The 16,421-nt window shown below is 41.6% G+C and overlaps 1 protein-coding gene across 3 annotated transcripts in view; it reads right to left on the bottom strand.

Annotated features, from left to right (window-relative positions):
• The window catches only part of EPB41L4A (erythrocyte membrane protein band 4.1 like 4A), a 116,302-nt gene extending 103,930 nt beyond the window's left edge, over positions 1–12,372 (bottom strand). For 2 of the 3 annotated variants that reach the window (XM_057367507.1, XM_057367506.1), the window contains exon 1: positions 12,231–12,366. In XM_057367507.1, the coding sequence (XP_057223490.1) occupies positions 12,231–12,329 (99 nt within the window). In that variant the 5' untranslated portion in view covers positions 12,330–12,366. Of the gene's footprint in view, positions 1–12,230 lie in introns of all 3 variants that reach the window. The other variant, XM_057367508.1, reaches the window with a different exon arrangement.
• Positions 12,373–16,421: the final 4,049 nt, after the last annotated feature.

Below are 16,421 nucleotides of genomic sequence, written 5' to 3'. Positions count from 1 at the left end.
CACACACAATAAAAAAAATAAACATACAAATTTTTCTGATCATCTGTTCTGACTTTTGTTCACCTGTTCACAAAGCAGCAGACATCATAAACTGACATGGTTTGCACTKCAGTTTGTCTCTAAAAAAGATTTCAGGAGACAGTCCACAATATCTGTGTAGAAGATTTTTTTTTCAGGAAAGTAGGAAAAAAGAACCAACAGGATAAAGTTTCAGTCATGAAAACAACAAACATGGCTTTCATACCCTAAAGTCAATCTCAAGGTCTAAATACCAATGAAAGGTCAAGGATGACTAAGAAAAATATTTAACTTCTGTTAAAACAATAGAAAATGTGTATGTTTATTTTCTATTAATAACATAATCTTCATAAAAGACCTAACTTTTTTTTTTTATTATTTCCAGTAAATTTTCCTTCATTAATTGAGCCTGCTCACAGAAAAATTGGGTTCAGCTTGGGTCCTGTTGGTGTCAAATCACACCAAAGCACCTGCTGTCTTCATAGGAATTTAAACCAGGTGCACCATTTTGAGTATTCTCAAATCAAAGAAAGGCCTTGGGAACTCACTCTTGCTATCGCAGAAGAAAAAAAGAAACATTATTATAAAGAAGCAGCCTGAGAAAGAGAATTAGCTTTCTCAGGAACTGCCATGAGATACCAAAGACACAGAAGAAGCAACCACAAGTCCAATAATATTTTCTCAGTAAACACCAACCATCYCAGCCTGGAGCATTGAGAGAGTTCCAGAATACTCCCCATTTCTGGAGAAAGAAAGTTCAATAGGAGGTGATTTTAAAGGCATTATATTTTGTCAACAGAAATGCATTTTTAAGAACAAAAGACTACTCAAAACAATCCAGAATAAAGGTAGCAGCTTTGAAGGATATGAGAAGCTTTTGTTTCCAAGTGTGACTGCCACAGCTTTAGAGTTTGCTGTGTTCTAGATGAAGAACACACATACTGAAAGGAGAACTGAAGTGTTCAGACAACTCAGTGTTATACACAAAAAGAAAAGATGCATGGGCACATGTTTTGGAACAGGTAGGTCCTGCTGAGGCACTTTTGAAGAGTAAAAAATTATAGTTGAGAGAATATGGCTGAAGAATCTGACATAATTTCAAAACAGAGGAAAGTTATTTGATCTTTTAAATTTAAAGGCTTTATTCCATCCTGAAAATGTTATTAAAAACACCTTTAAGCCCAGTCCATCCTCCTCTACCCAAAGCAGCCAATGCAAATTGAACCCGAAAAGCTAAGGGTGAGTCAGATAATCTCATCCCTCACTAAAACATTCMACTACAGGAAATAAAAGTTCTTGTGCATTTCTTCCCTTCTTTCACAAAGCAAATGGTGATACAAGAAAAGTTTTTACAAGTAATCATTCTGTCCATTTGCATCTCTCCTTCAGTTGCCAGGTACTTTTTTCTGGACCACCACTACTGAATTTAGGCTACTTCTCTCCGCTGATCCCTTCTGCAGGTTCTCTAATTTCCTCTGAGGGAAGATCCAGGCACAGCTGCCAGGATTATTCGCTGGCTGGTTCTCTCCAAGGCACCCCCATTATTGCTCACTCCTTACAGCCATGCCATGACAATCAGAGTTAGGAGACTGAGACTCAGCTTCCTTTTGTTCTGGCATATTAAATAAACAAAGCAACCACACAGACAAAAGATTGCCTGTCAGCCTGGAGCAGACTTGAAAAGACCCCTGTGGGGGAGGTCTGGGTTCTATGTGACACAGCGTGGATGTGTCAGGCTGAAATGGGCTCCTTGCACTTCCCACAGCCATGGAAAACCATGGAGAACGAGGATCTGGCAGTTTCTGAGGGGGAGCAAGTACAAGAAAAGCACTGGCAGTCATAGCCCTCCATGGTTCTGACATGTCACCTCCTTTCCCTTACACTTTAAAAACAACAGCCCCCTCCCACACCACAGCACAGCAAACATCTCCAACACAGAATGAGAGCAGAGGCAGGGCCTGAAGCAATATTCTTCTGTAACTGATGCTGGCCAGACAAACAAAGCAAAACTCATTTCCAAATAACAAATTTTGGAGACAGTTTGAGACACCCCCAACAGAGAGATATGGAGAATCTGCTTCCACATTRTGTGTCACACCAGTGCTGTAAGATTGTCTCTTTTCACAAGGGTTATCAAACCATTTTCTTCAATTCCCAAGCCAGTGAACTCACTCCTCATTAATCTCCTATGTATTTGATACATGTGGTTTATATCAAAGTGACAAGATGCTTATGAGGCCTATTAATTGAAAATTTTCTGTAGCCTTTTTATAAGTTATCAATATAAGAATGTAATAACTTTTTACATATTATTAAAATACAGTGTAATCRCTTTCAATATATTATCAATGATAGCCTTTTTATATATTACTATAAGTTTTTTAATAGTGTTTTAGCAACATACAATATACCAGCTGCACATAATCTAACCAGCTGGATTAGTACATAGATAYGTGAAATCACCAAGAGGCATAAATCAGAAAAGTTCTGAAAAAAGTAGACAGGTAGATGCTATATATAATAAGGAACAGTAGAGAGCATGAATGAGGACTTGGCAGAGGCACAGGACAGACAGCAAAATAATTGAAAATTACGACTTGGAGGACTAGAAAAACCCATAGACATCATATCTGCACATGCCCTGAAGACAAAGATTAAAAGTGCACCATGATGGAGAGGATGGTATCTCATTAGAGGGAGAYGCCCGCGACCACCGAATTGAGGACGACACATGCRCACTTGTAAAACTGTGATATGTATTTCTGTGCCCACGTATGTTGGTGGGTTTATGGTGGGCGTATGGGGGGCAGTGACAATGGTGATGTTACATCGTGCTTGCTGTATAAATATGTGCTAATTTGAAGCAAAGGCAGGTGGGTTAGGAGGAGCAATCCCCCTCACCTCCAGCGCTGCAATAAACAAATACCTGCTCTATAGACACCGGTCAATGGAGTTTTATTTCTGRGCCTTTTTTGGGCATCATATTCTTGCTCATTTTTATAATTGCTAGTTCCACCAGTTTCCTGTGGTACTCACCAACAGCATAAAAAGAAAATTTACTTTCCCTTGTGGTTCTCAATGGAGTGTTTTATAAAGACAGCTCATGCTCTGGTATTCTAAGGGGRGAAAAGAACAAAACCCTTTTACATTAATTCCAGCTACCATGTATCCACTAAACAGGAAAGGAGTTTGTCACAACTTTTTTTTACACTGCGACACTGAGACACTGAATAAAGCTGATGAACCAAAATGAGAAYTGTTGTTTTTGCCCATAATAAACTAACTAGACATTCTATATTTGATATACAGAACCAGATATTCAATATTTGATACACAGATGGGTATTACTAYAGACAGAAAATATCTTCCAAAACTCTTCAAGCAAATGAGAGCTTGCAGTGGAATATACAGTGTGTGAAAAACAAGAACSAGGTCCAGTGGTTTTTATTTGGATGAACTTTTTTCTGGCTCAACTCTGCAAGATGATCAAGTGCCTCCAGTTCTGCAAAGCGCTAAAGCATGTGCTTGCATACAATGGTAGTCATGCCAAATTTTACCACTAATTACACAGGGAAACTGCCATTTTCTGCCTTATGAATCCTTTTCATGGAATTGAGATATAGAAGATCCTTCCTTTCCATTACTAAAAGCTATTCTGTCTCTCACACAGAGAATTTATTCCCCAGTGCATTCAGTTCTCACTTTCCTGAGAACATAGGRAAGGTATTAAAGTGCTGAGCCATTTATTATCAAAAGAGATTTTACCACATTTTACCAAAACTTCAAGAACTACAGTAAGACAATTGTCTTCTTCTCTACTCTGTCGAGAGCCAGTTGTAACCCTGCAGAGTTTAAAATGTGAATATTGACCAATAAATAAGTATGTGGCCCATACAAATTAGATTCCCCTTTTCTTTAACATTAGCAACCACCCATTACTATAATGGCTTTATTATTTATTTAAAATGTAAGCAGGAGCAGTTTGATTTCACTGAATATATTCCTCTTACTAAGCATCACTAACACACAAATACACCTGACAGGAGTGACAGTTTGCCATTTGCATGCACTTCCCTCACACCAAGACAAAATTTTAAAATCATGAGGGGCAGGAAGAAACAAAGGCTTCTTAAAAAGGAATCTTTACAGACCTCTGAGACTTTTAACTACCAAACTTTGACATAACACCCCTACTGTTATAGGTTAATTCAGCCCTATGGAAATTAGGGATTTCCATGCAAAATGATCAAAAATGCCTATGTGGGTATGTTAAATTTTGGGTGTTACTTTCAATAAAGATGATTTGTACTATCAATTCGACAAGTGTTCTTAGGTGGCTTTTTACTGACTCTGGAAGGGTATTGCTGGAATTATCATTCTCAAAATGTCTMTTCCCTTTAAAGAAATCAATGTTTGTGGTCACAAGCCAAGGAGAGCAGATAAAGCACATTTCCCTCTTGGCAAAACAACTCCTCATGCTGCAGCAAAAGCAAAGGAGCAGAGCTCTCATTTTGCAATGTTTCTATTGGTTTTCCGCTTCTGAATAATAGCATGGGTTGACCTCAAGCATGTCCTTTTGACCCCAGTGCCTACAGTGTTCATCCATCCACAACTCAGGATGCAATGGAAGAAAYGGGAACAAAAGTGCAATCAATAGTGAAATGACAGCCTTCATTTCAAATCTGCAATTAAATTGGTATGTAGCAAGCACAAGATCTGATCAAAAAAGCATTATTTAAAATGTGCACTCAAAAATGCAGTCTGAAAAATTCTACCCAGATACTGAAAAGTGATTATTCGCTTGCGAATATCTCAGTTGTGAAAAAATGAAATTGATCYAGCAGAAATATCATTACAAAATTAGATCCCCTTTAGGAAAATAATTTTTAAAAAAACAATTTTAAAAGACTGGCAAGTAATTTTTCATCTTTCTACCAAACATACAGATATTAGTTAAGATACAACATGATCAACATGTAATTTCTCTTTTTCTCATATGTGTTCAATATCATCTTGAAAACAGACAGTTTTACAGCATGAAGTGACATAAAATTTCAGCTTTCAAAGATATTCCCTTTCTGAATCACATTTTCAATTCAGTCTCTTCAAGAGTTGCCCTCATATCATGTGGTAATTTTTAGCAGTTTTCTTCCTTGAGAGAAAGGATTGCAATGCTGCCATTGAATTTTAGTCCAGAATTTTCATTAGCTAAAGTTAATTACACTTCAAGAGATTATATTTAAGTATATCGAATACACTAATACAAGAAATGCTCATTCCAACATAAATGCAAATAAGAAAGCAGCCTCACACAGCTTGCATTTGTCCTGGTCATACTATGAAATTACTGCTCAATGAAAACAGAAAACCAGACACCTCTGACAATATTATTGCTCAAACCTCAGGTTGACTAAGACATAACTTCATTTAGAAGTTAATGGATTTCCTTCTTGTTGTCATGCTGGTTACATTAATTTAGTTAAGTGCACCAAGGGAAAATAAAATGTCTCAGTGTTCATTTATTTTATGGTTATTCCGTGGAGAATTCAAAATTGCTGGCCCCATCTGTAAAGATACTGGTGAAATTAGTAATCTGTTTCAAATATGAAACAGTAGTTTTTGCAGAGCAGTTAATAGCAATGTTCATTACTCTTTTTGTTCCTTTTATTTTTCTTTAAACTAGAATTGTGCACTATTTTAACTMATTTTTAGAGGACTGAAAAAGTGCAAAGTTTCACATGCACCATCTGGTGTTCAGTGTGTGATCAGATGACCATTTTACACCTGTAATAGAGATTTAAGAAATACCAACACCTTTCTGATGTGGACGAGCTATGGACTATCAATAATTTACTTTTTTGTTAACTTTTTTTTTTGTTTACTTTTGCCACAGATAGGCCTCAGATGTACTTTGTCTACAACATTAAAGAAGAAGACAAGTACGTATTTACATTTGGAATTTGAGGATATTATCTATTTAGTTTTCCTGATGCTATGCAAAATATGTGCACATAGCAGAAAACAGTTGCTTTATAAAGAAAATAAATTACAGGTTGAAATGAGACTTAGATTGTGTCCTTTTAATCAATTCATTTTTTATTAACTATTCTTTTCAAATCGATATTCTGAATATCTAGGAGAATCTGCCTTGAAAGTATTTATTAATCAGTATCAAAGAGGGCAGAGGAAAGATATTATTAAATATGCATGAACTTTTGTATCACAGTTTATTAATTACTGTAGGTGGTAAACTACCATAGGTGGAAAGCAACTGCAATCTACCATTAAAAAGATTTTCAAGATTTCTGAAGTAATGTAATTAGAAAATTAAGAAAATTTCTCACAAAATATCCTTTCCTAGTAAAATGTAGAAGAATAAACTAGCAGAAATCACTTTCATGAAGAAYACCTTCCATATTCACACAGCAATTGACTACCAATTTGACCTTTAATGCCAACTCTCAATTAAAACAGTTAACACAAGGTAAGTTCCTTCTATTCATAGGATTTTATTTCCTACTAACAAATACATTTATTATGCATTTTCACTGAGAAAAAAGAATAGAATCCTGTCAATCCCAGACTGACTCCTTGATGTCCCTAGAGATAAAAGAGCTTGATCCAAAAGTGCACCACACATTTTCTGTATACACTCTATTTTGAAGACACGAAGTCTGGAACTGTTCTGCTCCACAGGGGAGTGAAAAAAAAATAAAACAAAACAAAACCAAAACAAACAAAAAAAAAGGGGTGAAAATACCAGACTAATACCCAAAAAGCTTTTTAAGAAAGTGTACGTTTACCTCCCTCTATGCATCACACTGAATTATATTATCAATTATTCCATAAGTGTTTTAATAACATGTATCATATTCTGATGAACCCACTCATGTTTTTTACATATGTAGTCTTTTAACACAGTCCCTAATATCAGTCATTCTTTATTTCAGGGCTTTTGTGTTTTGGTTTGGGTTTCTTTTGTTTTGTTTTTTGGCAGGGGTTTGTTTTGTTTAAAACCATCGTTTTGCCAAATTCTCAATAAATCATCATATAAGAGGTATGGTGCCCAGAATATCACTATTAAATGGTACACCTAATAAAATAATATTACAGAAAGTACACTTCTCCCAGGAAGACCCTATCTGTCTTTCCTGTCCATCACTTCTCTTCTAATGAAATATTGCTGTTGGCCTATCACACATGTCAATCTAAATGGAACATAAAAACTTGGCTCAGAGAGGAATTTCAAGGAATACTTCAAAAATGCAGTGACCAGCTGGCTTAAGACTAATTAGAGAGCTTCTTCACTGCAGAAGTAGCTAATTTTTTTTTTGAGATTTTTATTCACACCAAATAGATGTAAACATAAAATACAGATGCTTCATAATATTTTTAGCTTATTCAGGAAAAAATATCTCAAATATTTGCCTTAAATACTGTTTCCAAGGGAAAAAAAATGGATTTTACATTCTTGTAACATACACATTACAAGATGAGCACTCTTTCTGAAACAGCTGACCACAAATAGGTTTCAATGCATTTTTTTCTAATGGCCCAGAGAGGTTTTAYTGAACCTCTGTCATGGGCTGATTTTGCGCCAATCCTGTATTCCTGTATTCYGTCAGCTTGTATGCCCAAAAAGTGTCTGTGTCTTTAAATGCAACCTGGAAGAAGGTGCAGGGGTGGCTGGGAAGGCAGTGCGGGCAGTAAAAGCTGGGGCAGCTATGCTGCCGTGGGCTTTTGGAGCTCAGGTCGCTGTGCGGAGCAGAGTGACCTTGGTACCTTTTAGACAGCTCAGGTTTGTTAGCTTGGGCAAACAGCTCTCTGTAGACTGCCACMCCCTCTGTGACTCCTGTGATTTTCTGGAGCGGATTGGCAGGGCTGTGGTCTGAGAACCAGGAGGCAAGTGCCGACCAGCCAGGCGCCAATAGGGGGAAAAAAAAAAAAAGCAGCGGGCACCACTCTGTATCATCCCAGACCCCAGAGAAGCCAAGCCAGCCAGAGAAAAGCGCACCTAKCCCTCTGTTTCATCCATTGTGAGGAGAGGACTGCCTCCAGGTTTTTCCACTGTTGCCCGAGCGGCCAGTGGACTTTTGTTTCTTTTTTCCCAGGGACAGGAGCCACGCCATCTTTCTCCACACCATGTGACCAAGAGGTTGTGGGGGGAGGGAGCGGCATCCATTCCTGGACTTTTAAATATCCAACAGTTATTATTTATCTGTGTCCTGTGGGCACCATGTTTTGTTAATAAACTRTTTTTTTCTTCACATTCACCCAAACTCCTGTTTCATATTGGTGAGAAAAAATTATCAAACTTTTCACTTCAGAGGAAACATTTATCCTGTAACATTTCTCTCTGAAAACATTGTCTCAAACCAAGACAACCTCCAATAACAAGCTCGTGCAGTAAGACACACCACTGTTTAAAAGGACAATTACTCCAATTCTTAACAGAGCCAAAAGATGCAATGCCCACAACCCATCAGTCAGGTACTGTGTCAAAAGATCACTGACATGTCTTATTACACCAACAAATAAGCTACAACTACTTTAAAGGTAGTACTGTACCATAAAAATGCTTCATTTATTGTTTAGGCAGTGTGAAGAGAAGACAAAGTAGCAGCCCTGGAAATGTGATTATTTTTCAGTTGGCAACTGGTTGTTACCATATTTGTACAAAAGTCTGCTAAAACCCATTTTTTGACTGGAAAATTTAATGTCCTTTTAAGAGGAAAAGCTGTCCACATCTGAGACCATATACATTGGTTAGAAAAACTGAACCTGGTGAATAACTTCTTCCATCCCAAAAATGTTTGGACKAACAACTGCCATCTCTTTATTATCTCAAAACATGTACACTCCAAAATATCTCTACCTGTTAATGCACCAAAAGGAAACACAAAAGTTAAGCTTTGAGACATCTGTTAGCCTTTCCTGATTATCTGTTATCTGTCCGCTGTAAAGCTGTGCTGGAGAGCCAGCTTCCACACTTTCATAGAACAGTGCTCCAAATTTAAACTATGGACACATAAATGGAGAACAGCAAGGCAGAGCTGTTCACAGTAAAAAAAAAAAAAAAAAAAAAAAAAAAAAAAAAAAAAAAAAAAAAAAAAAAAAAAAAAAAAAAAAAAAAAAAGGGAAAAAATTTGAGTAAAAAAACTATGAGAAGCAAAAATTTGAGGAGCTACACAGACCCCTCCAGACAACATGGTCCATGGCAGAATGGTCACTTGCTGTCAGCCTAATAGAGAAGCTAAGTTTTTTCCTTCTACAACCTTGAAAAAGTCATTTGACCTCTTTCCATCTCAGCTTCCACACTTGGGCGCCAGAAGAAAGCTTATTTTTACCTTTCCCTAACAAGCTCTTCAAAGTCCACAGAGAAAACTATCCCTAAATTGCCCTCAAAGTCTCAGTCTTGACCTGTGGTCATTGTTTCAAGGTGAAGTACAATTCAAGGACCATCGTCATATGAAGAATGCATTAATGAAACTGTAATTAAAAAAATGTCAGGTTTCGATATGCAGAGCTGCTGCCAAGCATAGCAAGCCAGAAATTACCACCATACAAAGCAAGCAATGCCTCTTCAAACCATGCCGGAAGAAACAAGCTTGCTTCTGACTCCTACAGAGCACAACCTTCCACCCTTCAAAGAAGCTAAGTCTAATATCAAGCAAGTATGTAGAAAACAAAAAGCTGTTGAGCTGTGTTTTTTATTTCTAGCAKACATACATCAGCGTCGGGGGGGGGGAAGGAACAAAGTTGCTTGTATAACCATTTAAAAACCCTGCTCCTGTAACAGTCCAAGATTTGTCAAAGAGTACCAAAAGCTTGTTTCCCCGTATATCTCTGAACCAAATTAAAAAGGAAGATGAGAAGATTACATCCAGAACCTGGCATTCTAAGGAAATGTTTGTTTTACAATAAAATACATATGAACTTCTACAGATTACACCTAGGTGCCAAAACTAAAACGCCAATGTAAGAAAAATAAAAAATTTTWAAAAAAATATTTAAAATACTAGTCTCTGCATTTAGATGTGTAGACTCAAAATAAAACATTCATATTTCAAGATTGAAGTGCCAAATGAGAAAGTATGACAGAACATGACAAATTTTATGTTCTGTTTCACAAAGAATTAATAATATAACTTCCATGGAAAGCCATAGAATAAAAACACCACCAATGTCCCCAGAGCAGTTTAAAAGGACAGAAGCCAGGGCTCAGTTGAAAAAGCCATTTCTGCCATCCTCCATCTGTGAAGTGGACCAGGGCACAGGTCCAGCTGAAGAGAGACCCAGCAAAAGGCAAACCAGTGGCTACCATTCAGCTGGACATGGGCCACTCTTCACACAGCTGCACAAACTCTTGTGCGGGTACAAAGGCAAGGGAGAGCACAATGTTGGATACCACTGGCTGGWGAGAGCTCTGCAGTTTCTCTCTTTGGGTTTTAAAACTCTCCTTGAACCTAAAGCACTGGGGTGTGGCTTCATGGTGCACAAACTTAAGAAAAAAAAACACCATAAAAACCAGGCTTCTAGAAAGAGGAAGATTATCCTTTCCTGAGGAGCCCCCACTGTGAAGCATGAGTGGCTGTGCCAAACTGTTAACAAACTGCTTTTCTTGTCAGATCCACACACTGTTCCAACTGATTCCATGACTGCTCTCTGGTTAGGTTCAAGGCAAAAAAGGAGCAGGTGGAAGGGATGAARTATTCAGCATTATACCACATTCAGATCACACTAAGAATGGCAGGAAACCACACCCTCACATTAAACTAGACGGTTCCCAACACTGCAAGTCATGCATTCTTGGAAAGAAGTTACATCTTTAGACTCTTTCTTTCCCATGGAACATTGATTTTTATTAGACCCTTCACTTTCAGGGTTTAGATTCATTAGACCAACCATAGGATTGTCTTTGAAGATCACTTTTTTAGCATAATTCTTCTGCCACTGCACATTTACAGGCAACAAAAGCACATAAGCATGCAGGACATGCATCCCCGGATCCGCACATAGAAAAGTAACGTTTTTCAGAAGTGTTCAAACTTAAGACTTCAAAGACCCTACACAGGTACTGAATTCTAGTATTACAGTGATTTGCTTGCTCATCTGTGTTAAGCATGGAGTTATGAGCCTATCTGCAGGCAGTTGATTCAGCAAAGCCTGGCAACTCCCAGTGCATGTAGACATGGTAATACCACAGATTACAGATAAAAATATATTGTCAAATGTAAACTCCCCCCTGCCCTACTTCATGTTCTCTTCTCTCCAGCTGCTTCACCAAACTTCAATCATTCAAGCTAAAACATACAGGCATTCGGGTTTTTATTCTTTGGATGTTGTGGGTAAAATTGGTCAGCYCTTTCCAACAATAAATTTTAGAAGGACCGATTTCATTCTTTCATTGTGTTTTCTTTTTTTTTTTTCCTGCGTTTTTATGTTCCAAATAAATTCAAGTTCCCGGCTCTTCAAACAAGGGCTTCAAGTGTCTGCGACATGTCATTAGCTGTCATCAGGCTTAACCAAACAGGACCAAGTTAAGGGCCTTTAGAAAAATCTGGGTTTTCACATGCTCTGTCAGGGCTCATTAGCGCTTGGCAGATGACTACTTTGAAGAGTTCATCCGCGCCGAGCGCTCTGCAGCGGAACCGTAGCTGTTCCGGCCGGGAGACGGGACAGCGGGCTGGGGACGGGGCTGGACCTTCACCCCTGCGCTCGGAGCTGCTGCCCGCCCGCCCCGCGCCGCTGCCGCCGGCCTTTTCCCGGGAGAGCGCGTCCCAGGGCGGGCACGGCCCAAGGCAGAGGGAGCGGGGAGTGACTCAACACGGGCGCGCTACGCCCCGCGCACACAGCCGCCTTCTCCTTCTTTTTTTTTTTTTTTTTTTTTTCTGTAGCAGATACAGAACAATACCTCAGCGCCGAGCGTCCCGAGTGCCACGGGGTGGTCGGCACCTGCTCGCTTTGAGTCACTATCTCGATGTAAAGCCTCCAAAAGCCACGTCCGCCCGAYCGATTCGCGCCACCCCGACCCATCTGTCCTTTGGGGGACCGTAAGCAAAGTTACGACGTTATTCCTGCTCCCACCGAAACCCCTTTTCCCTGCCGCCGCTCCCTTCGCGGCTACCGCAGCGCAGTCGGGAGGCAGCCGCCGCCGGGCAGCCCCGCGGGCTCTCCCGCATCGCATTCTGCAGCCCAGACGGCGTCCTTACCTTGATGCCCTGCTGCTGTGTAGTCAGGGTCAGCTTGGACTCGTCCAGAAGCAAAACTTCGCAGTAAAATTCCTCCGGGACCGCGCAGAAACAGCCCATGCCTGCTGCGATGGCCGGGGACGGGGCGGGGAGGAGAGGAGAGGAGAGCCCCGAGCGGCGGCGGAGAGGGGCTGAGGCGCAGCCGGCTCTGGGCCGCGCCCGGCTCCGCGCCTCGGCTGCGCGGATGGAGCCCGGCGGCTGCTAGGGCACAGCGCCCAGCCCCGCGGGGCGGCCCGGCGCCATCCCGCGGACCTGCCTGGACGGGGCTGCCGGGCGCTCCCTGCGGGAAAGRGGCAAAAACACCGGCGTCTCCTTTAGGTAGGATCCCGTGGCACAGCCCTCACCCGCGCCCTGCTGTCACGGCGGCTCCCCCGCCGCTGCCGCCCCGGGGAGGTACCGAGCCGCCCAGCCGCCCCGTCCTCCGCCCCGTCCGCGCACGCTTCCGCGTCTCCCCTTTGTTGTGAACAGGAGCGGGGCCGCGGGAGCGCTCTCGGCCGCCGCAGCCGGGGCGTGGGGGTGGTCTCCGCCCGGCCAGCGCGTTACCTCCGGCCGGGGACCCTGCGGGCGAAGCGGGGCGGTGACAGTGCCCGGCCCAGCGCGGGTCTGCCGTCCCCAGGCTGCYCGCGGCGTGCGGGGGGGCGCCGGCAGAGCTCGCCTCCTCCCCGTCGGGGGCGGAGGGACGGAGGGAAGAGAGATCCAGCGGCCGGGCAGTGCCGGCCGCCTCCTGCCGGCCACCGGGCAGGGCTCCCCCGGGGCGGCTTCGGGGCGGAGAGCGGCGGACAACACCTGGCGGGCACCGACACCGGCCCCGGCACCGCGCCGCATCATCGTCCGGGACCCCACTGACATTGCAGGTCCGGAGACGAGCCCTCGCTGCACTCCCTCTTAGCTCTGCTATGGGGCGTGGGCGATGATACCTGCCCCGGCCCGCGCCYCTCTGTTCTGCCCGTCGCCTCGACCGTCCCTGCCCGTCCTGTCTGTCCCTGTCTCCGCGGCAGCACTGACCCCTGCGGGCTGCGCCTGCTCCGGCGGGCGCCAGATCGGGGAGCGTGTTTTGCCTCTGTGCTTAACGGAGAAGCTCTTCAAGGAGACCCCACCAGTGAAGAGTCCAGCATAGGCTGAATTTTTTTAAGTGCCCTTGGTCGGAAGTTTATTTTCCATCATGCTGTTAAATACTGGGCTTGCTACAGGTGTATTCAATTTACAAACCAACAGCCCCGCAGCATTAAAAAGAAATAAATGTTTTAAAAAATCTATTTAGAACATCCAAGCCAAAACCCAACCAACAAAGGAAAGGGGGAACACAACAGAAACACCAACTGCCTTTGCAGTTGCTGGCTATACTTTCTGGAGCACCAGCAGTCAGCCTCTGCACTTTCATTGCTGCACATACCTCTGTTCCATAATTTTTCCCTCTCAAGCAGAAAATTAAGCCCTGATCCCACAAGTGCCTGTGCATTTATGTGCATTTCCATGTGCRAATCGTCCTATTGTAGAACATACTAAGTTTGTATGTGTAAATTTAAGACTATGCTGAAGTGTTTTTCTTGTGATCAATAACTTGTTCACATTGTGTAAGAGAAGGGCACAAGGAGATTGTGCTGACAAACACTACTGGATGTGTAGGTAAGTCTGCTCTCAAACACCTGCCCTAAACAAAACCCTGTTGCTCAAAAAGAAATRTCACTCTCATTTTCATGGTTGAACTTGGACCTTGAGATGCTGGGATCTCCAAATCCATCCTGTAGCTGCAAAACCTATTCTGTGAGCACTGTGAAGATCAGAGCAAAACCCATTATGTATATTCATAAAAATAAAGGCTTTAGAAAAACTTATGAAATACTTATAAAGATAAGTAAAAGTTTAAAAACTTGAGTTCCTAACCTCTTTTCCTGGGCAATATACACCCAATGAAAATGCCATCCAGAAAGCACAGAAAATTTGCAAAATTTACTCATGRCTTTCTAAACATCTTTCAAGCAGTTCTTGAGCCCCTCTGACAGCAGACAACTTTCTAGAGAACATATGGTTCCTTTTCCCCTCTCTTTAGTCTATTTAGATTCATATATCATGCACATTGTGACATAAATTACCCCTTWAGTCAATTAAAGTCATTATATATGTGTAAATCACTGGTTAATCAAGTGAGAGGGAGGGCTCACTGAACTCAAAACCTGCTTCAAAATCTTTAATTATCATTTTTAAGTGCTCATATAGCTACAATCACAATCCAAGAGCTGAGCAGTTTAAATCAATACTGGTCTAGGTTCTATGTTGCTTATAAGCGGTCCAAGAGAATTATTTCATGTCCTCTCTTTTTGAAGATCCATTTTGTGCTGGTGCAATTTAGCTGATTGGTCCATGGRGAAAATACAAAATACACACTCATGTTGAGCTGGTGCCAGTGTTTTTGGCAGAGAGARGTTAACTTATGAACTTGTCTCCTAGCCAGCTGCTACCAACAGCCAAGCACTTGAAAATGCAGCAGTTCCAGAACCTGCTCCTTGAGGTGAAATCGTGGGAGAGGATKCTAAACTTCAGAAGTGAGAAGATCAACCAGGGGAGCAGAGGAAGAGGAGATGGAGTAGATGGGATCTATACTACGAACCAGCATGAGCCCTGAGAAGCTCAGGAAATCATAACATGCAGGGGGCAAAAATGTAAGGCCCAATCTTTCCTTGGAGCTCCAGAAATACTGCCTCCGTATTTCTAGCATCACGATCAGCTCACATGAGAAGGTGAGATAGGCATCTCTTTTCCAAATCCATTAGGAAACTGAAGCTCCTTTTTACTTCTCTCTGCAAGAAAAAACACAGGTCAAGCACTGCAGAGGAGAACTTGTTGACGTAAGCTCTCATCACACAAACACTTACGGACATGTTTAACTCAGGCATGTAAGCACAGGACCAGAGCATAAGGGCATTTTTTTCCATTGCTTGTTTGATGAGGTACCCAGCAGAACTCCTTGCAGCCTCCGTGATCAAGCACACCCTCATTAAAATGTTTCATTTGAGCTGTAATCTAGTATTTTCAATTAGGTTGTACAAAAAAGACATGGCACCACAAGGACTGCCACATGTGAAGCATCCCATATCCATCTAACTCACCAGCAAAYAGATTGCCCAAAGGACACAGGGTAGCATATCTGGTTTCTGCCTCATTTTATATAGTTTTGCTCCCAAACACTTACTGTCCAGAAGTTGATCATTTAGGAAGGGTCACGGGGACTTGTCTTAGCTGTTATCACTATCATTTACTGATATCCACTATTATCCACTGATACGTAGGGATGCAATTCCCGCATCGTATCGACATGGGCTTCCAGGGAATGAGTGAAAAGTTTAAGAGAGACACAAAGCAAGCTCCTCATATTTCTTTGCATGTAAAGACAAGTCTCCTGGGTTCAGCTCCCTGCTCAACAATGAGCAGAGAAAAACACTGAGGTCTAATGTGAGAAGATTAAACTGMAAACAGAAACAGCACATTCTCTCTGGGCTACATATACAACCCTGAATGCATTTTCCATTAGAGAAAAAATTCTTACTGAGATTATTATCCAGTAGTTATTGTCCAGCAGGTGCTTTACAGGGAGAAAAAGACACAACTCCTTCAGCTCTGGTTTGGCACTCACCACCAGCCCATACAAATTGTCCTCAGCCCTGCCACAGGTGTTCTCCAGAGCTTTAAGAACTGCACTTATTTGTGGGTTTTCCACCCAAAAAGAGGAGCAAAGCAGGCAGTGGAAAAAGAACAATCTCCACAWAGCATTTACAGCATTCAGAGGGAAAATTCTGAATATGTTAAAAAGATAGTGCATGAATTGACATTTCTCATTTCATTAATGGAGGCTTTACTTAAAACACATTCATAGCTTCTGTCAGCTAGTGATTTCTGCGGATTCTATATTATTGTTACACATTAAACCTGTATGCATCCACTGCACCTTTAGAATCTATGGCCAAAAACATTGCAAAAATAAATATATTCAGATACTAAGCAGTTTTCTATTTCCTCCAAAAATATTGACATGATGCTCTGCGCAATCCATTTAGATACCTCAAGGTAACACATGCAATTCAAGACCCCTTAATTACAAGAAGTGTTATTGTAACACCAAAGTTCAGGTCTACAGGGCGATGATAACAAAAAAAA

This window comes from Malurus melanocephalus, unplaced genomic scaffold (genome assembly GCF_030028575.1).
Source record: "Malurus melanocephalus ecotype Western Australia unplaced genomic scaffold, MMel_1.1 scaffold_80, whole genome shotgun sequence".
NCBI classification, from domain to species: Eukaryota; Metazoa; Chordata; class Aves; order Passeriformes; family Maluridae; genus Malurus; species Malurus melanocephalus.
The sequence above is the reverse complement of the archived record's forward strand: the minus strand, read 5'-3'. Positions and strand labels throughout refer to the sequence as shown.